Source organism: Lemur catta, chromosome 5 (genome assembly GCF_020740605.2).
Source record: "Lemur catta isolate mLemCat1 chromosome 5, mLemCat1.pri, whole genome shotgun sequence".
Classification (NCBI taxonomy): Eukaryota; Metazoa; Chordata; class Mammalia; order Primates; family Lemuridae; genus Lemur; species Lemur catta.
Window position 1 is genome coordinate 27943372 of NC_059132.1, and position 23447 is coordinate 27966818.

The 23447-nt window shown below is 41.7% G+C and overlaps 1 protein-coding gene across 4 annotated transcripts in view; it reads right to left on the bottom strand.

Moving 5' to 3' along the window:
* GRIA1 (glutamate ionotropic receptor AMPA type subunit 1) overlaps positions 1-23447 on the bottom strand; it is a 299116-nt gene that overhangs the window by 48073 nt on the left and 227596 nt on the right. For all 4 annotated transcript variants that reach the window (XM_045551319.1, XM_045551318.1, XM_045551317.1 and 1 more), the window contains one exon: positions 260-458. In XM_045551319.1, coding sequence (XP_045407275.1) covers positions 260-458 — 199 coding nt within the window. The remainder of the gene's footprint in view (positions 1-259; positions 459-23447) is intronic.

The following is a 23447-nucleotide window of genomic DNA, read 5'->3' on the forward strand; positions in this document are numbered from 1 at the left end:
CCTTTGCAGCACTTGGAGAATCAGCATAGACCGGTTTATGCAAGGAGTCTAAATCAATGCAGGAGCTTTGAAGCTTCCACAAATGCAGAAATGTAGATTTCGCAGGGGACTGTGGAAAGCTGAGCATTTCCCTGATTTGCTGTCAGTTAGGCAGCAGCCCTGGCTGCCTATAACCTCAGGCTACTTAATGAGAAGGACATTTTCATGACAGTAGTGGTTCCCTTTGGTGAAAGTGCCTTTGGACTAGGGATGACCCTACCCTGAAGAACTCCTTGGTAGATCCTGCTTCCAGCGTCCCGTAAGCAATTTCTGTCTGCTTCGCGAGGTCCTCTGCACTCTCGATGGGAGACACCATCCTCTCCACAGTCAGGAAGGCGGCCAGGTTGGCTGTGTATGAAGAAATGATGATCAAGGTGAAGAACCACCAGACGCCACCCACGATGCGACCGGACAGGGACCTGCAAGCCAAAGGGAAGAGGCATCAGGAGCGTGGACATCAACTGCGGAAGGCTGTGGGGAGGGGCTGAGAGCCAGTCTGAGCTCCGTCAGCCGAGCTGTCAAGCCGTATTGCACCCTTCTCCTCTGTCAGCAAGATGTGAGAATTCAAATGTCAGATTTTGTTCCTTGTCACGGATAAGGACCTGGGGGGTTGCTGTCCTTCAGGGGCGATAAAGCCCACATGCACGTGTTCACACTCGCTTTCACACATACACATACATCAAGGCATATGCCAACAAAGACACAGATATGTCAACACTTGCCCATAAAAATCACAAACATGAACAAACATCCTGTCAAATGCAATTACATATACGCCAAATGTTTGTGCACACATATATGAAGGCAAATGCATTCACACACACAATGCACACATTTAATTGGTCCCAAAATGTTTCGGACCACTCTCTCATTATTGTCATCCTGGCTGGCAAAGGCCACCAAAAAGATGGACTAGAAAGAATGGGAGGAAGAAATATTAGAAATAGAATGAGAACAATCATACTCCAGCCACTGTAGGGAATGTCACCATTGGGTACAGGCAAAATGCCCCCTCCACCACCCAAGAAAAGAAAATTTGGATGAATTAAAAAGGCAAATATGACAATCTTTCATGAGGTGAGAAATTTATCCTTGAACTTCGCAGTGTGCTGGTTTCCTCTATTGTACCCCAAAACAAAGAAGAGAAATGTGACCAGCCCACAGTTCCACTGTGATCTCTCTGATTTGGCTAGGATATTTCCAAGTCCAGGGCTTCCTAAAGATACTACAAGGTGATTTTGATGTTACCTGGGGTGATTTTATGTGGTAAGAAGACATGACATCAAATCACACTAAATCAGATAGTGATAAAGTTATTTGTATTACATTTCTCTTCCCATCCTGTTCAATTTATCAAGGAAGTGCTATCCTGCAGCTACTGTATCTTTAAGGCCTTTATAAACTGTGCTCTGACAGTCTCAAGCTCAGAGCCTTCAATAGGTGACAGTGCTGAACTAAACCTAATATTTAACAACTAGAGAAATCATCAGTCCAACCCAAGAGTTTTAGAGATGAAGAAACTCAAGAGTCTCAAATCACACTGTGTCTCAGGAGCAGTGGCCAGGCCTGCTGGCTCACTCTATTGTTCCACACTGTTTTCAAAACCCCGGTTGACCCTTCCTGTGTCATTCCCACATTCCTCAGCACTTCCTTTTGTCTCTGTTTCTTGGAGATTCCTTTTCACTCTAGGCAGACAGTGAAATCCAACAAATACTTGTTACTGCTTGCTATGTGGAAAAGAATGGTCCTAGGTGCTTCTCATGAGGAAGAAAATAAGAGAAAGGAATCTTATTCAAAGGAATGAGAGCAGGAGAGTGGAGCAAAGCTATGTCACATGGAGAACAGTTGCAGGAAGAGGGGACATTTAACCGGAAGAAAAGACTTGGAGAGACATGTTCACTGCAGGGTGGGTGTGAGGCTTGTACTATGTGACCTGATTTAGGAGCATTTGGCAGAAGTTTCAGAAAGACAAACACTACCTAAATAGGAGGAAGATATTTTTGATGGGTAGAGTGGTGCAACAATGAGTTGGCTATCCTGGGAGTGAGAGGGTTTTTTCATTTCAGAAGGTGTTCCATTTACAGAGATGTACGTGGTAGCTGCTCTTGGTCCCCCAGGATACCGAGTGCTGGGGACACAACTCTAAGGAAGACAGAAGAGGGGTCAAGTGAGAGGTGGGGCCAGGGAACAGCTGCTTCCTCTCACATTCCTCCCATCTCCGAGATTCTGTGATTTGAAATCATGAGTGGGTAGACCAGGATGCATGACCTCCCTTGAGCAGTCAAGCCAAATTGATACATAGAGGCAAAATTACTCCCCCAGTGCCCCAGAACCAGTACACAACTGCACTCAGAATCACACCAGTCCTCAGGTGGCGGGTCCCATGTTCTGTTCATTTTGGGAGGTGGCAGATACAAGTGTCAAGGCCATTTGAACCTACAGCTTCTTTCCCAACTCTGAATGATCACCATGGCATCTGAACTGAACTTTTTAAAATATATTTTTTATTGCAGCTTATTATGGGGGTACAAAAGTTCAGGTTATATATATTTCCCATGCCCCCCGCATCCCCCCGAGTCAGAACTTCAAGCGTGTCCATTCCCCAGACAGTGCGAATCGCACTCATCATGTACAATAAATTCTGTTTTTGATTTTACACACAATTATTGTACATATGTATGTGGTACAGTGTGATGTTTTGATACATGCATACATTGTGTCAGGACCCAATAAGGGTAATTAGCATATCCATTGCCTCAAACATTTACCATTCTTTTGTGGTAAGAATATTCAAAATCCTTTCTCCTAGCTATTTTGAAAGATACCATACAGTGTTGGCAAGTGTAGTCATCCTACTGTGCAATACAACACCAGAACTTATCCCTCTTATCTAATTGTACTTTCTACCCACTGACCAACCTCTCACCATTACCCATTAACCCCTTTCCTTCCTCAGATTCTGGTAACCACTATTCCACTCTCTACTGCTATGAGATCACCTTTGCTAGATTCCACATATAAATGAGATCTTGAAGTATTTGTCATTCTGTGCTTGGCTTATTTCACTTAATGTAGTATCATTTAGGTTCATCCATGTTGTCACAAATGACAGGATATTATACTTTTTCATGGCTGAATAGTATTCCATTTTATATCTATATTATATATATATATTTTATCCATTCATCTGTTGATGGACACTTAGGTTGATTCCATATTTTGGTTATTGTGAATAGTACTACAATAAACATGGCAGTGTAGATATCTCTTTGACATACTAATTTCATTTCCTTTGGATACTAACCCAATTGTTGGATCATATCACAATTTTATTTTTAATGTTTTGAGAAATCTCAATAATGTTTTCCATAATGGCTGTACTAATTTACATTCCCACCAACAATTTTTTTTTTTTGTCTTTTTGATAACAGCTATTCTAACTTGGGTAAGATGACATCTTATTGTGATTTTGATTTATATTTTCCTGAGGATTAGTGACGTTGACAATTTTTACATGTATCCTGTTGGTTATTTGTATATCTTCTATTGAGAAATGTCTATGCAGATCTCTTGTCCATTTTAAATCACATTGGTTTTTTTTGCTATTGGACTGTGTGAGTTTCTTATACATTCTGGATGTTAACCCCTTGACAGATACATAGTTGGCAAATATTTTCTCCCATTCTGTGGGTTGTCTCTTAACTCTGTTTATTGTTTCCTTTGCTATGCAGAAGCTTCTTAGTTTGACATAATCCCATTTATCTATTTTTGCTTTGTTACATGTGCTTTTGTAGTCCTAGCCAAAAAATCCTTGTCCAGACCAATGGCATGAAGAATTTCCCTTATATTTGTTTAGTATTTTCATAGTTTTGGGTCTTACATTTAATTCACTTTGAGGTGATTTTGTATATGGTGAGAGATAGGGGTCTACTTTCATTCTCCTGCATATAAATATCCAGTTTTCCAACCACCATTTATTGTCCTTTCCCCAATGTGTGTTCTTGGTGCTTTTGTTGAAAATCAGTTGGCTATAAATGTGTGGATTTATTTCTGGGTTGTTTATTTTGTTCCATTGGTTGATGTGTCTGTTTTTATGCCAGTATCATGCTGTTTTGGTTACTATAGCTTTGTAGTATATTTTGAAGTCGGGTAGTGTGATGCCTCTAGCTTTGCTCTTTTTGCACAAGATTCCTTTGGCTATTTGTGGTATTTTGTTGTTCATACAAATTTTAGGATTGTTTTTTATATTTCTGTGAAGAATGCCATTGGTAGTTTGATAGGAATTGCATTGACTCTGTAGATTGCCTTGGGTACTATGGATATTTTAACAATTTCTTTCTTTTAATCTTTCCATTTATTTGTGGCCTCTTCAATTTCTTTCATCAATATTTTATAGTTTTCACCATAGAGATCTTTTTATCTCTTTGGTAAAATTTACTCCTATGCATTTCTTTTGGTAGCTATTATAAATGAGATTTGTAATTTTTTTTTCAAATAGGTTGCTGTTGGCCTATAGAAATGCTACTGATTTTGTATCCTGCAAATTTGCTGAGTTTTTTCTTTTATTAGTCTGTTAGTTTTTTGGTGGTATCTTTTGGATTTTTTATATATAAAATCATGTCATCTGCAAATAGGGACACTTTGACTTCTTCCTTTCTAATTTTGATGTCCTTTATTTCTCTCTCTTGCCTAATTGCTTTGGCTAGGACTTCCAGTGCAATGTTGAATAGAAGTGGTGACAGTAGATATCCTTGTCTAGTTCCAGATCTTAAAAAAAAAGCTTTCATCTCTTCCTCATGCAGTATGATGTTAGCTATGGTTTGTCACATATGGCCTTTATTGTGTTGAGGTACTTTCCTCCTATACCTAATTTGCTGAAGGTTTTTATCATGAAGTGGTGTTGAATTTTATCACATGGTTTTTCTTTGCCTATTAAAATGATCATATGGTTTTTGTTTTTGATTCTGTTAATGTAATGTATCATGTTTATTGATTTGAATCTATCACATTATCCTTCCATCTCTGGAATGAATCCCACATGGTCATGGTGAATGAGCTTTCTAACGTGCTGTTGAATTTGGTTTGGTAGTATTTTGTTGAAGATTTTTTGCATCTATGTTCATCAGGGATATTGGCCTATAGTTTTGTTTTGTTGTTGTGCCTGGTTTTGGTATTACTGTAATACTGGCCTCAAAGAATGACTTTGGAAGAAATCCCTGCCATTCAATTTTTTGAGAATAGTTTGAGAAGAATTGATATTAGTTCTGCATCAAATAGTTGGTAGAATTCAGCAGTGAAGCCTGGACTTACCTTTGATGGGAGACTGATTCAATATTTTTACGGGTTACTGATCTGTAACCAGATCAGTTGTGTAATTGTTCATAATAATCTCTTATGATCATTTGCATTTCTGTAGTATTAACTGTTAAATCTGCTTTTTAATCTCTGATTTTATTTATTTGCATCATCTCTCTTTTTTCCTTAGTCTAGCTAATGGTTGGTCAATTTATTTTATCTTTTCAAAACACCAACTCTGTTTCATTGATTGTATTGTTTTTTTAGTTTCAATTTCATTTATTTCTGCTCTGATCTTTATTATTTCTTTTCTTCTATTAATTTTGGTCTTAGCTGGATCTTGTTTTTCTAGTTTCTTGTGATGCAATGTTACGTTGTTTAATTGAGATCTTTCTACTTTTTTGATGTAGGCATTTATTGCTATAAACTTCCCTCTTAGCACTGCTTTTGCTGTATGCCATAGGTTTTGGTATGTTGTGTTTATATTTTCATTTGCCTTAAGAATTTTTTAATTTCCTTTTTGATTTCTTCGTTGATCCAGTGATTGTTCAGGAGCATGTTGTGTAATTTCTGTGTATTTGTACAGTCTCCAAAGTTCCTCCTGTTATTGATTTCTAGTCTTCTTCCATTGTGGTCAGAAAATATACTTGATACAATGTTAATTAAAAAAATTTGTTGAGACTTGTTTTGTGGTGTAACATGTGATCTATCCTGGAGAATGTTCCATGTGCTGTTGAGAAGAATGTGTGTTTTGCAACTATTGAATGGAATATTCTGCAAATGTCTGTTGGTCATTTGGTCTAGAGTGTGGTTAAACTTGGATGTTTCTTTCTTGATTTTCTGTCTAAATGATCTGTTCATTGCTGAAAGTGGGGCATTGAGGTCCCCTACTATTATTGTATTGTTATTTATTTCTTCCTTCATGTCCATTAATATTTGCTTTATATATTTAGATGCTCCAATGTTGGATGAACATATATTTATAATTGTTATATCCTCCTGCTGTATTGACTCCTTTATTTACATAAAGGCTTTTTTGTCTTTTTACAGTCTTTGTCTTAAAGTCCATTTTTTTTTCTGATGTAAGTATAGCTATTCTTGCTCTTTTCTCATCCCTTCACTTTTAGTGTATGCCTGTCCTTACAGGTGAAGTGAGTCTCTTGTAAGGAGCACATAATTGAGGTTTTAAAAAATTATTCAGCCAGTCTATATCTTTTAGTTGGAGAATTTAATCTGTTTATATTCTAGGCAATTATTGATAGGTAAGGTCTTAGTACTGACATTTTGTTTCTTGTTTTCTAATTGTTTTGTGGATTCTTCCTTTTTCTCTTACTGTCTTCCTTTGTGGTTAAGTGATTTTCTCTAGTAGTATATTTGTATTCCTTGTTTTTTATTTTTAATGTATCTATTAAGGTTTTTGCTTTGTAGTTACCATGAGGCTTAGAATAAACATTCTGGAATGTTATCTCTGAACATATTACTATAGTTATTATTATTTTCAGTAGCTCTGTTTTTAGTCTTCATACTAAAGTTATAAGTAGTTTATACACCAGATTATTGTATTACAGTATTATGAATTTGTCTGTATACTTACTTTTACCAGTGAGTTTTATACTTTTAGGTGTTTTTCTGTTTCATGCTAGTGCCTTTTATTTCAATTTGAAGAACTCCCTTTTGTAGGTCTTGTAAAACTGGTTTGATGATGGTAAATTCTCACAGCTTTTGTTTGTCTGGGAAACTCTTTATCTCTCCTTCAATTCTGATGAATAGCTTTGCTGGGTATCAAGAGAACACAGAAGGGCTTGCTAATCACTCTGCTGGCAGAGGTCAGGGGAAGTTATCAGAGGAGGAGATATTGTGCTAGGTTTTGAAGTATGAGTAGGAGATCACCAAGCAGAATAGATGCAGGGCTGGGAGAAGGCACAGTAGATAGAGGTAAAAAGGAGGAGGTAAGATCTCATGTCCTCTGTAAACTTCCCCAACTTTGCCAGCAAAGCCCTGAGCCACCCCTTCTGTATTCGCATTATACCACTATCATTCTTCTAAAACAGTACTAATAACACAACTATATTTATTTAAGATGTTACTATAATTACTGTTGATGGCATTTATTGACTAAGAGTGACGATGGTGGGTTGAAGTAAAGCAGAGCCTACAGAAGTTGGAAGAGGCAGGCCAACTGAAGAGACGCAGAGATCCAGGTGCTAGGACCTGGCGACCCACAGGAGCGGGGGCTGTGGGAGGGGAAAGAGGCCTGTTGGTGCCTGCTGGGTGAATGAATTCTCACCTGGTTTAGGAGTCAGACGCTGGCAGCCAGCTGTCTCTTCTTGCAAATGGTCTTTTTTCTTTCATTAACAAAACAGTAAATGTGTCATTAAGTGCATTACTTGATGCTAATGGAAGATAGTAAGGATCTGATTGGACCATCTCTGGTTTATGACAGGCATTTCCTGTCCCGGTCATTGATTAGGATTCACTGCGGGCCTTGATATGTGTGTTTCTTGTCTCACAGCTTGGATCTGTTGCTCTAGACCACAGGTCAGGAGATTTTTTTTTTTCTGTAAAAGTCCAGGTAGTAAATATTTCAAGCTTTGTGTGCTGTACGGTCTCTGTTGCACTACTCATCCCTGCTGCAGCGGAGTGAAAGCAGCCGTAGACAATATGCAAACACATGCACATGGCTGTGCTCCAACACCACTTTAATTACAAAAACAAGCAGCAGGCTGGATTTGGCCTGCAGGCCATCGTTTGCTGACTCTTGCCCTCAATCCCTACTGTGAGTATCAGAGACCTTTGATCCAAGTTAATATGCAACAGTAGTGAAGACATTTTTTCATCATCTATCCAGTTATTAGCTCTTCCACACGAGCATCCAGATAACATATTGCAGTGATTCATTAGACAATTGCTTTTGTGTGATCCTTAGGGAGAAAACAGAAGGTGCTGTCAGTCTCTATCAAGAGCATTGGCTCAGGGCTCAGACAACGCGGGAGGGAGTCCTGCCTTGTTTCTCATTGGTTGTGTGACTTTGGGCAAGTCACTAAATGTCTTTGTGCTTACTTCTTTACACAATGGAGTATAGTTGTACTTACTCATCTTAAAGGTGTTCTTAAAAATAAAGACAGGATGGAGGCATGTGGACAGTGCGAGGAGCATGCCTAGGGGGGCCTGGGAGCAGCCGCTGAGGCTGCAAGAAAGCCGACACTTGGGCCAGTGAAGGGAGTGGCAAGTTATTAGACAGCAACCAACTTTGGATCCCAGCAACCTCCTCTCTAGGACATCTCTGACAAGGAGTTGGATATGGACATTCTTCTTTATTTCAAAAGCATGTCCTGTCATCCCCGAGAGGAAGGGGACAGAAGGGACACCTCCTGTGTGCCTTCATTCAACTGAGCTCAAGAGGTCACCGAGCGCAGCCTAGTTCCCTTTTTCCTCTGCTTCAAATGGCTATTTTTGAAAAGTAATAGAAACAGGCATGAAGGCCCAGGCTCAGACGGACCGCCTTGAAATTACTGGGAGAAAAAAATCTTGACTAATTACTGAGCTGAGCTGTGTTCAGAGAGAGGCTCACTTGGTATCGGGCATCGAGGTTCCTAGACCAGGGTAATTAGCTCTGGCCAAATGCAACAATTGTACTGATGAGGCCACTTCATCCAAGATGCTATGTCTGGGTGGCAAATCATCGCATTTGTCACCAGCTGCAAATCACCCTGCACTTCCCTGACAGAGCTGGAGAGATTGATTTTAATGGCCCCAGCTGCTGGTCACTGTGTTCTAGCACGGAGCTAGGGGGGGCCCTGGACCCTGGTGGTGAGTCTCAGGGGTGGGGAGCTCTAAGGAAAGCCCAGTACCTGTAAGCTGGTATACTGCTCTAGCACCTGCAGAGCAATATTTCAAGAGGAATGGTCTTTTGTTCCTATTTTTTTTCCTACTTAGGCAGGTTATAGGAGTGCAATGTGAGCAGTTTGCAAAAAAAAAAAAAAAAAAAGGATGTAGATTCATTAATTTATTCATTCATTAATTCTTTGATTCACTCTCTAAACCTCAGTTTTCATACCTGAAAAAGGGGGATAATGAATCCCATCTCATGACGTGCGAATTCAACAAGTCATATCTGACGCTTAGCACAGACATAGCAGAGCTCAAGCTGTCACCTGTGATGATGATGATTTGTTCTGGCAACATTTCTCTCAGCTTCTAGGCCCCATACTCTCTTGAGTCCCCTCCAGCTTCAGAGATTGGTCGATCTTAGTCTCCTTTGCTGGTTTCTTCCTTCTGCTTCCTCTTGAGCTATCGTTGTGCCCAGAGCTCAGGCCTCAGCCCTCTTCCCCTAGCTGTTTACAGTCTTGTTCAGATGATCTCTTCCAGTCCCATGGTCCTTATACACTGATGCTGATAACTCCCAAATTTAAGTCTTCGCCCCCTCTTCTCTAAATGCATATATAACTGCCTACTGGATACCTCAAACCCAAGGTATCCAAAACAAAATTCCCAATGAACCCTCACTAAAGAGCCCCAAATAAACACAAATGAACATATTCTTCTCTATCTTCCTCATCTCAGAAAACGGCCCCACCGTCCACTCTGCTGTTCAAACCCAACACGGGAGAGTCATCTCGGGCTTGTCTGTTTCCCCCCATCTTCATTCCAGCTCCTAGATTCTAGTGTCATATTTCCTGGCTTCTTCTCTTGTCCTTGTACAATTCATATTCACACAATACCCAGACGGATCTTTTAATGCTGTAAATAGGATAATGTTGTTCCCACCCCATTTAAAATCTGTCACATTTAGGCAATAAAATCTAAATGTTCTACCAAGGCTTGGAAGACATGGGGGTGGCCTGCCTCTAGTCTCCTCGCATGCCATCTTTCCCTCCTTTGCTATGCTCCAGCCTCTTTGGCCTTCTTGCAGTTCTTAAAATCCACCAAAGTCTTTCCCGCCTCAGGACCTTTGCAATTGCTGCTCCCACTGCCTGGAACTCACTTCCCTGAAATTGGCCCAAACCTGCCTCTGTCCCACCTTTGAGGTTGTGACTCAGATGTCACCTCCGCAAATATGTTACTCTAAGTATTGTTATCCTCCCCCTCTCTCATCTTACCGGGTTTCCTTTTTTTCAAAGCACTTATCAAAGTCTAAGTGATCTTTTATATAATTATCTATTTACTAACTGACTTGTTCATTCATTTATTATCTGTCTCCCTCCACTAATACATGAGATCAGTGAGGGCAGGGGTCTCATCGGGGTCACTCACTGCTATGCCCTCAGCACCCAGGATGGTGCCTGGCACCATTGTGTAGGTGCTCAATGGACATGTACTGAGTAGACGAATGATTACACAAATATTTTCTGAGGTCTGACCGCACAGCAAGCAAGATGGGAAATACCTAAGAGGTTTCTTCTTAAGGAAATTAATTTAATAGAAGAAATGTGACCCACCCGGAAGCAACTATGATAGCTGTGCTAGGTGAACAGCACAGGTAGCCACTGATTAAGTGCTAAGAAAAAGCAGAGGTGGGAAAGGCTACCTGCTGCTGGGAAAAATCTAGAAACGCTTCAAGGAAGAAGTGTCATTTAACTGGGCTAAGCAGGGCAGCCTGGTTTTGAGGATTCTGAAACAGAAAGAAAGGCATTTCCTGGAGCAGGAACAGCCCGTCCTAGGATGTGGAGGGAAGGACATGAATGTGAGCAAGTAAGAGTTTCCCTTGGCCCAAAACATGCTAACTGCACCAGCAGCCACCGTTTTCAGAGCACCGGCTCTGAGCTAGATACTGCAAGAGATACTTGACATCCATTTTCCTAATTCTTATCACTCTCTTTGGGCCAGGCAGCCCCGAGACTGTAGTACTCTTTTGATAAATGACGAAACTGAGGTTCAGAATGAAGAAATAATTTAATAAGGTCATAAAAACAAGACATGGAGCTCAAATGTGAACCCAGATCCACTGGATTCCAATGGTGTGACTGCAACCGTGCTCTGAGTGGGTCCAGCCCTGACCAGGGCCACCACCCTCATCGCTCAAGGTTTACCTTCTCAGGTCCCAAGCACTGCTTACCACAGTTCCTAGACACAAAAGAATATTTAGCACCACACTGGTGTTAAAAATGTGACTTCCTCCCTGTATATTTTTGGGTTTAAGTTCTTAGAAGAAGCCACTTGCTTTTTATAGCTGCCTGCCGGACGGCCCATAATACCAAAACATATGGTTCCTCTGCATCCAGAGCCCCCCACCCCCGGAGCTCTTACTATGTGCTGAGCCACCAACTCCTATGCAGAGGTGACCTGGGCTCCTGGGGCCTGGGTCCCTGCCTCAGTGGGCCTGGGTTGTCATCTGTGGCCCAACATGTCTGGCATTTGAAGTCCTCAGTACTGGGAACATATTTAAATGTGGGATGCTGTGGGGATTTTTAAAAATGGACCCCACTCCGTAAGCAAATGGGAAATACGATAACAATGTGTCCTCCTGCTTTAGTGAACATTTGGTTAGCACCAGCACAAGGCACATAGTGAAAGGAACTATTCTACTTAAAATAATCCATTGAAAAGCCTCCATGTGCCAGGTATTTTTTTCACCCTGCTCAGTTGCCTGCACACCAACCCCTCCCTCCCACATATCCCCAGCTGAGTGAGCACAACCACCCGCAGAGGCAGGGAACAGTCTCCCTTCCTCTCCTCACCCTTAGAACCTCACCCCCCCAACTATTTCTTCAAAGGGGCACTCGGCTCTTCTTGAGGCAGTGAAAAGAATTATTCAGTGGGAGTTCCAGAGCTGCTCAGACCTCCTACTCCTGCCTCTGCAAGTTATTCACTATGACTTTGGGTGAGTCATTTCATAACTCTGGGCCTCAGTTTCATAGATCTATGAAATGGGGATAAGAACAGGAACAACCTAGAAGGGCTGTTGTGAGGATGCGCTGTAATATGCTTCTCGCGGGACCAGAGTAGATACCTGATAGAAGCAGTTATGACCATTCAGAAATGAAAGACGATGTAGAAACAAGTTTATTATATGATGTTAAGTGAAAAAAGCAGGTTGTAAAACAGAATATGCTATTTTATAAGGCCGCATTTAAAAATTCAACCTTGGCTGGGCGTGTACTACACCTGTAGTCGCAGCTACTCGGGAGGCTGAGGCAGGAGGGTCGCCTGAGCCCAGGAGTTTGCGGTTGCAGTGAGCTAGGATCACACCACTGCACTCCAGCCTGGATAACAGAGTGGGAATCTACCTCTTAAAAGCAAGCAAACAAACAAACCCTTACCCTTGGCAGAGATAAGCAGCTGGAAGTATGTATACTATGTGCTCTGGGAGTCATGTAGATGTCTGCATTATGGCCTTAATTTGTCCCCCACTTTCTTCTGTTTCCTGATTCCGTAAGTGAATACCTGTCATTTTTATAATATGGGGAAAACCCACAACACGCTGGTTAAAACTGTGGGATCATCCAACCTGGGTTCAAATCCCAAGTTCCCTTCCTACTGGCTGTGTAACCTTGGGAAAGTGACCTAGCCCCTCTGAGTTTCCTCTATCTCATCTGTAAAGTGGAGATCATAGCACTACTTCCTCAAGTCTACCATTAAATATTGTTATTTTTTAAATCACTAACTGGTGGGTGGCATAGAGTCGAGAAGGAATATAGACCAATATAGACACGGAGGTGAGCAAGAGTCTCTCTGAAGGGGTGATATTAAGCTGAGAGCTGAAGGTTAAGAATAATCTAGATGTGTGAAAAATCTGGAGGAACACATTCTAGACAGAGCAAACAGGAAGGGCAAAGGTTCTGAGACTGGAGAAGGCTTCATGTGTCCCAGATGGTTGGCCACACAGGTTGAGTATGGAGAGTAGGGTAGGACTAGATTGGGCAGAGTCTGGAGCTAGGGCATGGACTCTGATTTAAAGTCTAGCTCCAAGTGCCAGCTCCTCCAAGAAGCCTGCCTGGCTGCTGCTTCCTGTGAACACTTTCTAAACTCTTCTACTTTTCCTCTTAATACCACTCCTTGCCCTCCTCTTTTTCACTGTTACCATCAGGCTAAATTGTTAAATCGTTAATAGATTTTAGATTTCTTACTAATTCTCTAAAACCTAATAACTCTATAGTCTCAGTATCTGTTGAGTGACTATGAGACTCCATAAGGAGGCAATTTGTAATGCCTTCCTCTGAGCTATCTATAGAGGAAAAGATTTCTTAAGCTAATTAATAGCAAAAACATCATTGCACAAGGGATTACTTATTCTATAAGTCAATAAACTGATTTCAAAAGCTTGAGAAGCACCCAGTTTTGAGAAAATGGTAGCCAGATACATCCATAATTCTTACATAGTCATAAAATCATGTTTCCTCAGAATCTTTGCTCTGAAAAACATTTGTCATAGATATGCAAATTATTGCATAAAGTTAAAATAATAAAAAACTGCATTTCTTTAAAAATATTGTAAAAGACTGATGTTCCCACAAATTTAGACAGGTTCCCACTCTTGGTAAATTGTTGTCAATTTGCTTGAATCATTATAGATAGGGAATACTAACTTTTGATTTCTCCCCTTTTTTCTCAGGAGTCTTCACCAAGAATGTCCTCCTTGTAACGAGGACATAATTGGACAGGAAGCTGGCTCTGGGCTTGCTCTGAGTTGGAAGAGCCATTAAGGAAACTTAAACTTCATCCTCACCCTCAGGAGATGGGAAGGAATCTTTTTGCCGGAGTTCTCAAACAGGAAAAGCAGCCCTTCCTAGCAGGGATGGGACACTATGCTCATCGCCAGGACCTACGCCCCAGGGCCCAGCTCTGCCATTGTACCTTAACCTCTGTGTTCCTCACCCATCTGACAAGCAAGGGGTTATCCGTCCCATTATTCACAGGATGTGTGGTAGGCAGGATTCTCAGATGACCCCATGACCTCTGCCCCCTGGTGTTACTCCTATGATTATGCTATGTTCCATCACAAAAGGGATTTTGTTTTTGCAAATGCAGGTAAGTTTATTAATCAGTTGAACTTAAGACAGGAACATTATCTATCTGGGTGGGCCTAACCTAATTACAGGAGTCTTTTTAAAAGAAGGGAGTTTTCTCCAGCTGGAGGTAGAAGAGGAAGTCAGAGAGATTTGAAATGAGGGGGGTCTCCATCACCAAGATGGAGGGGCCACGGGCAAAGATCTGAGCCAGGCCTATAGAAGCTGAGAGTGGTGTCCACTGACAGCCAGGAAGCAAAGGGGGATTACATTCTTAAAACCACAAGAAACTGAATTTTGCCAATAAGAGAAGTAAGTTTGGAAGAGACCCCAAGCTCTAGATGAGAACTTAGCGGGATGGGACCTTGGTTTCAGCCTTGCGAGAACCTGAGCAGAGAATCAAGTCACAACATCCTGGACTCCTCACTACAGAATATGGGCGCTGAGCTACTAAGTTTGTGGTTATGTGTTACACAGCAGTAGACAACTAATATAGGGTGACTGGAAATCAGTGTACAACGTTCCCTTAAACCACCTCTTGTGTCTGCCATTTGAGGATGTCTGCAATAAATCCATAACCCAGTGCTTTAGCTTCACCTTCCACTTTTCTCCTTTATATTTTCTGGACAAAGTGTGGGTATGAGTAAAGGCCCCGCCACCAGGCTGCGTGGGATAAAAAGCCATTCTGCCGAGAACTAGGTGGTGAGCTTCCACAAGTTACCTAACCACACTGAGCTTCAGTCTCCTCACCCACAAAGTGGGATTTGGTGGGCAGAAAATTTGTCCCCCAAAGACATACGTACTCTAATCCCTAAACCTGTAAATATGTTATGTTACATAACATAAGAAACCTTTTAGACAGAATTAAGGTTGGGGAACCTCAAATTAGGGAGATTATCTTGGTGGATTCAATGGAATCACATTGGCCTTTAAAAATGGAAGGGGAAGGCAGAAGAGTTGATCAAAGAGGTGAAACAGATGAAGAAATAGGAAGGACTGGAAGCATGAGAGGAACTTGTTCCTCCATTGCTGGTGCTGAAGATAGAAAAAGAGGGCCACGAGTCAAGGACTTAGGGTGTCCTCTAGATGACAGAGAATCCTTAGCTGAGAGCCATCAGGGAAACAAGGATCTTAGTCCTACACACACAGAAAGTGAATTTTGCCCACAATCTGAAGGAGGAAGGAAATGGATTCTCCCCTAGAGGTCTCAGAAAGGAACATAGCCCTACTGACTTCTTTATTTTAGCCTTATGAGATGCATACTGGACTTTTGACCTATAGAAGTATAAGTGACCTATAGTAAGATAAGATAATACATTTGTGTTGTTTTAAGATGCATTAACTTATTTTTCACAGATATAGAAAAAATAATTTTACACTTTGTATGGAACCAGAGAAGACCCCATTTAGCAAAAGCAATTTTAGGCAATAAGAACAAAATGGGAGGTATTTACCAGACTGCAAACTATACTACAAGGCTGTGGTTATTTAAACTGCATGGTATTGGCACAAGTACAGGGACATCGACCCATGGAACAGAATTGAGAACCCAGATATAAAACCATCCTCGTATAGCCATCTAATCTTTGACAAAGCAGACAAAAAAATACACTGGGGAAAAGAATCCTTATTCAATAAATGGTGCTGGGAAAACCAGATAGCCACATGTAGAAGACTGAAACAGGACCCACAGCTTTCACCTTTCACAAAAATCAAATCATAGGGGGTAACAGACTTAAACCTAAGGTGTGAAACTATTAAAATTCTAGAAGAAAATGTGGGAAAAACTCTTATAGACATTGGCCTAGGCAAAGCATTTATGAAGAAGACCCCAAAGGTAATCACAGCAACAACAAAAATAAATGGGACCTGATCAAATTAAAAAGCTTCTGCACAGCCAAAGAAACTGTCACGAGAGCAGACAACTACAGAATGGGGAAAAATTTTCCCATGCTACACATCCAATAAAGGGCTGATAACTAGAATCTATTTAGAATGCAGGAAAATCAGCAAGAAAAAAATCAAACAACCCTATCAAAAAGTGGGCAAAGGACATGAACAGAAACTTCTCAAAAGAAGACAAAACAATGGCCAACAAACATATGAAAAAATGCTCAACGTCTAATCATCAGGGAAATGTAAATCAAAACCACAATGAGATATCACTTATCTCCAGTGAGAATGGCCTTTATCAAAAAGTCCCAAAACAATAAATGTTGGCATGGATGTGGAGAAATAGGAACACTCATACACTGCTGGTGGGACTGCAAACTAGTGCAACCTCCATGGAAAACAATATGGAGATACCTGAAACAGATACAAGTAGAACTACCATTTGATCCAGCAATCCCATTATTGGGCATCTACCCAAAAGAACAAAAGACATCTGCACTTGAATATTTGTAGCGGCACAATTCACAATTGCAAAGATGTGGAAACAACCCAAGTGCCCATCAATACATGAATGGATTAATAAAATGTGGTATATGTATACTCAACCATAAGAAACAATGGTGATATAGCACCTCTTGTATTTTCCAGGATAGAGCTGGAACCCATTCTACTAAGTGAAGTGTCCCAAGAATAGAAAAATAAACACCACATGTACTCACCAGCAACTTGGTTTCACTGATCAACGCTTAAGAGCACATATAGGAATAACATTAATTGGGTGTCGGGCAGATGGCGAGGGAGGGGATGGGTGTATACATACATCATGCGTGTAATGCACACCCTCTGGGGGATGGACATGCTTGAAGCTCTGACTCCAGCGGGGAGTGGGGGCAAGGGCAATATACATAACCTAAACTTTTGTACTCCCGTAATATGCTGAAATAAACAACTTAAAACTTAATGCATCTTTTTTTTATGTTCTGTTACAGCAGCAATAAAAAACGAACACAGGGATGTTGTGAAGAATAAGTCCATGTAAATCACACAAGACAGACAATGGCATAGAGCAAGTGCTAATCCATGCTATTTCCTCTCACCACGATTTTCATTGGTCATCCAGTGCTCTGGCCATGCTCATCCTCCCTGTCTACCCTCAGTGCTTTCATTCCTGCACACTCTCACCTTCTACTCATGTTGCCCTCCCCATGTGTGTCCTTAGGTATTCTTCCCAACTTCAAAGTCCATCTCAGATGCCATCTTCTCTAAGATGCTTTCCCCAACCCCCTCAGCCAGCTGCAATCTCTTCCAAAGCAACACTTTTTTGTACATTTTTCTAACTATTATATTTATTTAAACCCTAGGTTATATGAAAGGTTTTCTCCTTTATTAAATTCTATATGCTGTGATATGTTATGCTGTGATAACAAACACCCCCAAGTCCCCAGATCTCGGCTTAAAACACCAAGTATATTTCCTTCTTTGAAAAAATTTATTTTTATGTGGTAAGAACACTTAAAGAGATTTATTCTCCTACCAAATTTTTGAGTACAATATTGTTGCCTATCGGTACAATATTGTACAGCAGATACTTTGAGCTTACATTTCTTGCTTAACTGAAACTTTATGCCCATTGGTTAGTAACTTTTCATTTCCTTCTACCCTTAGCTCCTGGAAACCAGCATTCCACTCTTTGATTCTATGAATTTAAGTATTTGAGATACCTCATGTAAGTGGAATCATGTGGTATTTGTCCTTCTGTGACTGGCTGATTTCACGTAACATAATGTCCTCAAGGTTCATCCATCTTGTTGCACATTGCAGAATTTCCTTTTTTTTTTTTTTTTAAGGCTGAATGATCTTCCATTGTATGTGTCTACCACATTTTCTTTATGCATTCATCTGACAGTGTACATTTAGGTTGTTTCTGCACCTTCGCTGTTGTGAATAGTGCTGCAATGAATGTGGGGTTGCTAATATCTACTGGAGATCTTGATTTCAATTATTTTAGATAAATACCCAGAAGGGGGATTGCTGGATCATATGGTAATTTTATTTTGAATTTTGTGAGGAGCCTCCACACTGTTTTTCATGGTGCCTGCACCATGGTACACTGCACCAACAGTGTACAAGAATTCTGATTTCCTCACATCCTTGCCCAGACTTGTTGCATTTTCAGGTATGTTTCTTGCTCACGCCACATGTCCATGGCAGTCTGGGCTATTCTGCCACCTTCCCTCTGGGGCTAAGCCTGGCAGAGAAGCTGCCCTCTGAAACATCCCCAGTTGCATGCTGGCTCCTAAGCATTCTTCCTAGTAGTGCTACGCTTCACTGCTGTTCATTGTTCACTGGCCAGATGAAATATTAGTAAAATGGCTGCAACTAGTTTCAGCATGAAAACAGATCAGCAGTAATCCTGCCTTGTGCACAAGAAGAAGAGAGCTGGATATATCTGGTGGACAACATTCGGGACACTCACAAGTGTCTCCCACCACAATCCCCTAGGAAGAAGTTTTTGCCACAGTTAACATTTCGCAGGTGAAGTGCTTGAGGCAAAAGGATAGCACTTGGCCATGTGTTTTCTAAATGACAGGGTTGGAAGTAGGACGCAGTGTCCTCCCATCCTTCTTCCGTCCCTGCTATAGCTCTTTGTACGATGCTGCTATGAGCGTGACACGGTGCGGAGAGTGCCGCAGAGAACAAACTCTGCTCAGGCTCTGCCCTCACGCGACAGTCGGCTACTGTGCCCGGTTCTCCTGCCTCCCTCATCTCACCCTGCCTACCTGTTTCATATGTGCTACCTGTCATTGTAGTTGTCCTCCTCTCCCCCTGCACAACTAGATCATAAGCAGCTGGAGGACAGGCGTGGGATCTTCAACGCTGAACTCTTTGCAATCCCTAATATGTTATATTAGGCACTCAGCAAATGTTCTTTGGGTTGAACACAAAATTGAAAACAAAATTCACGTTAGATGCCAAACATTTGTTCTCTGCTTATATCCCCCCATGTGTTCCCAAAACTAGTGTATTAATAGGGATTTGCATGTGCTTTGCCAGTTTATTATAAGGAACATTAGCCATCAGCACCTACTTTAAAAAGAGATTAATAGGATCATCAACAATATAACTCATAAATCACTCTGAAAATTGCCAAAGTAATTTCTTAGTTTCTTTTTGTTTTTTTTTTCTTCTAAGAGGTTCCACTTTTTTCAGTGACTTATACTAAACTGACAGTTCTAATTAGCAGTCATGAAAACTCAAGCTTCTAAAGCCATGGCAGATTAGAAAAGAATTTTCCAGAGATGTCATAAAACTTCTTCCCATGAGGGATGTCATGTGTCTCACCGGTTGGGTTTAGGTGAGAAGGGAAGGCCTGGGGGAAGGAGGAAGCTGGCAAAGGATTAAAGGCAGAGGACGGGTCTCCGGTACCTGCCTGGGCTGCCCCGGCTGAAGAGATCACTTGTAGTTTACTGCACGCGTGCTCGTGACCCAGTGGGATTGTATTTTACACCTCATGGCTCTGGGTCCTGTCTATAACCTGAAAGCTGAACCCTGGCCCAGATGGGAGCCCAGCCCGTCCTCAGCCTGCAGGGATTTAAGAAGTCAGCTTTGATGCTGCCGTTGATATTTATTCAGCTATTTATTAACATCAAGTGCCTTCTGTGTGCTGGGCCTCATGCTGATGATACTCCCCAGGCTTACTGGAGGAAGGACTTTCCAAACCGAGACCTGAAGAATGAGTTCACCAAGGTTGTTATAGGCAGAAAAAATAACAAGCACCGAAGATCTTGGGAGTGGGCAGGAAAGAGCTAAACGGTTCTGCCAGTGCAGGGATGGCAGAGGCGAGGCAGAGGGGCCTTGGTGGAAGGTGCGGGGTGGAGGGAAGTGAGCCCACGCGGGGCCCTGGGGCGTGAAGAAGCCTGCAGCAGAAAGGTGGTGGGGGGATGGCAAGCAGAGGGTGACATGGGCCAATTCACATGTTTTGAGAAATCGCTGCCTTGTAGAGGGGGGAAGGGACCGGCGGGAGGTAGAGGTACGAACCCTGCCATGGAGATGAACAGGCAAGATTGCCAGGGCCGATCAGAGAGGGGTCCTTGGACCACACGGTGGCAGCAAGGTGGAGAAAAAGCGAAGCAGCCTGAATGGCTTCAGGAGGTAGAATCTCTGTTTGAGGATTGATCAGATGTAAGGGGTGAGAGAAGGCCCACTGACTTTTTGAGGGCTCTGTATTTGAGTGACTCTTTCATGCCAGGCCTTCTACAAGACGTTTATATTTATTCCTCCTCTCAGGCTAGGAAGGAAGTTGTATTTACCTCCATTTTATGAGTGGGGAAACTGAAGCTTGGCAAGGGTAGGTGTCTTTCCATCAACACACAGCTAGTCTGCATCCAGACTTACCTTTTAGCCCCTTGGCTACCTCTCTCCCTACCCTCGTCTCACAGCTTTCTGGTTGGGGCAACTCTGAAGAGAATGGTGACATTTTCTGAGGTGGGAAGCTCTAGAAGGGAAAGTATGCTAGTACGATCTTTCCAGAATTGCTGGTGGAGAGCCAGCTACCAGACCATCCTGGACAATGACATCCGCAATCTTGCACTTTCCCAGCTATAGGAAAGTCCTGCAGAAAGTTTGCTCTTTCTGCATCCTGTCTGGGTGCGTGCTTAATCTGAGTATCTGTTCACCAATCAATGCTCCTGGGGACCTGGGTCTGGCCTGGTCCTGTCCCATAGTCCCTGTTTAGCACCTGGTGAGGATGGGGGCCCCTGTGTACAGCCTTCCTTTAGCTTCTTAGCAGTTAACATTTAAATTAGCAGTGGGAATCTTCCTGGGAGTAAGAAATGGGATATGCCCCAGGAGAGAGAAAAATGCCTGAGATAAAGGAGGAGGAGAGGTGTCTGGAATATTAGAGCAGTCAACTGGGGAGCTGTGTTAACCATGGACAGGCTACCAACTTCATTTCAAGTCTGTCTCTCCATCTACGTGTAAAACACAAGTGAGGGATAATGCTTACTTGCCTCATGGTTGTTATGAAGATCAAATATAACAATAAATGACTGTACTCTGAAAATCAAAATGCTCCTTGCAAGTGAGAGGACTTAAAGTTCTGATATCACAAGGTAGAATCAGAGACACAAGTGCTAGAAGGTACCTCTGGGATCATCAAGGTCATCCTGACGATTCTATAGGCTGGGCCTGAGAGATTAAATGACTTTTCCCAAAGTCACCCTCAAAATTAATGTTGGAGCCAGGTTTAGATGGCAAATCCCTGACCTCAAGCTGAGGGTTCTTTCTGCTTTATTGCTTTGGCAGGATAGCACGGTAACTGACAGTCAGATTGACCGGGGTGTGACCCCCCAGCTTTGCCAGTTATTAATGTTGTGGTCTCGGCCAATTTATGTAATGTTTTTGGGACTCATTTTTTTCATCTGTAAAAATGGAATAGCCATAATTGTTAACTCAAAGGATTGTTATAAAGATTAAATTAGATAATGCTTGTAGGTGCTGGATAAACCCTGGTAGTAATTACTATTATGACAAGATCTTACATTGCACATTTGCTTTATGTCACCACATTCCTGGTCCACCCCAGCTGAAGCTTGGCCTGAACTTCAATGGCTTCCAACCCAACCCAATACATCCCTGATCTTATTATTACTATTTTTTATAAATTTAAGGGGTACAAGTATAGTTTTATTACATGGATATGCTATATAGTGGTAAATTCTGGTTTTAGTGTACCATTGCTGAATAATGCACCTCGTACGCATTAAGTAATTTCTCATCCCTCACCCCCCTCCCACTCTCACACCCTCCCAAGTCTCCAGTGTCTATTACCATGCCCAATCTTGTCTGATCTCATGAACTAAGCAGGGTTAGGCCTGATTAGTACTTGGATGGGAGACATCCCTGATCTTAATTTAGTCCCCTACATATTTTACTAATTGAACTTGGGGTGAGGTCAAAGAGAATATGATTCCCTAATGATTCCCAATACTTGCTCAAGCCCATCTTACAAGCCCATTGGATGACATGTCTTAGTTTGAAGCATGGTCAAGAGGCTGTGTGTATACCTTGTTCCACTCTAATAGAATATTTCATGCAAATAATGAGGAAGGGTGGAGGGAGACATGGAATTTGATTGATGTAGGATTAGAGGGGGCACTATGATTTTTCAGGGCAATCCTCATTCAGGAACGTGAAAGGCCTGGAAAATTAAGAGAATTCAAAGGTGTGATCTGCTCTCACTCTAGGGAGTTTCACTTTACACCATCAAAGTTAATGTTCAGGATCAGACTATCTCTCAAACGTAAAGCATCAGAGAAGAATGAAAGTGTCTTTGAATCTAGGGAGATGTCATTAAAATGACTTCTGGGTTCAGTCACCCCCAAACGCCTAGTGATTATACAGAATGCTAGAGGCTGTGCCCATCTCCTTGATAAATAGGAACTATGAATCACTATCACAGTAGGTTTAATTACAGCTTGACTATATGCAAAAAGCTCTTGCCTGTGCCCAGGTTCCCTTCCTAACTTCATTTTATGTGAATTTTAATTAAAGGCTTCAGTTTTCTTGCTGCTTCCTTTCTTCTCTTATGGAAATGATTGCAGAAGGGCATAAAATACCAGCATATACATATGCATTTCTGATAAGACAGCATGGAAATTTGAAGTCAGACTCTTTATAGAAGAATTATATAAATAACCCCTTATATGGTGACAGGTATTGATGCCATCCTGTTTGATACACTCCCTTCACTTGATTTCTAGAACCCCAGACTCTCCTGGTTTTCTCCCTGCCTCACTGGCTGCTCCTTCTCACTCCCTTCTGATGGCTCTTCATGACCTCTAAATGCTCAAGGGTCCAGGGCTCGGACCTCTCTTCTTCATTAGACTCATTTTAAGGTAACCCCATTCAGTCCTGTGGCTTTAAATACTGTAAATTGATTATCCCTAAAATGCTGAAGTCTAATCTGGATCTTCTCACCTCACCTCCAGACTCATGAGCCTAATCCACATTTTTTTGTGGCGTATCTAATAGACATCTCAGACTTAACCCATTCCAAACTGAAACTTTGATTTCTCTCCATTCTACACAACTGTTACTCCACAAATATTTCCTATTTCAGTAAAGGGCATCACCATTCTTTTCATTACTGAGTCCTAAGACATTAACTGCTCTCTATCCCTCACACCCCATTTCCAATCCATCAGAAGTCCTATCGGTTTTGTCCTCAAAATAAATATATTCAAAGGTCGAAGTTCCTGACAATGGCTCACAAGG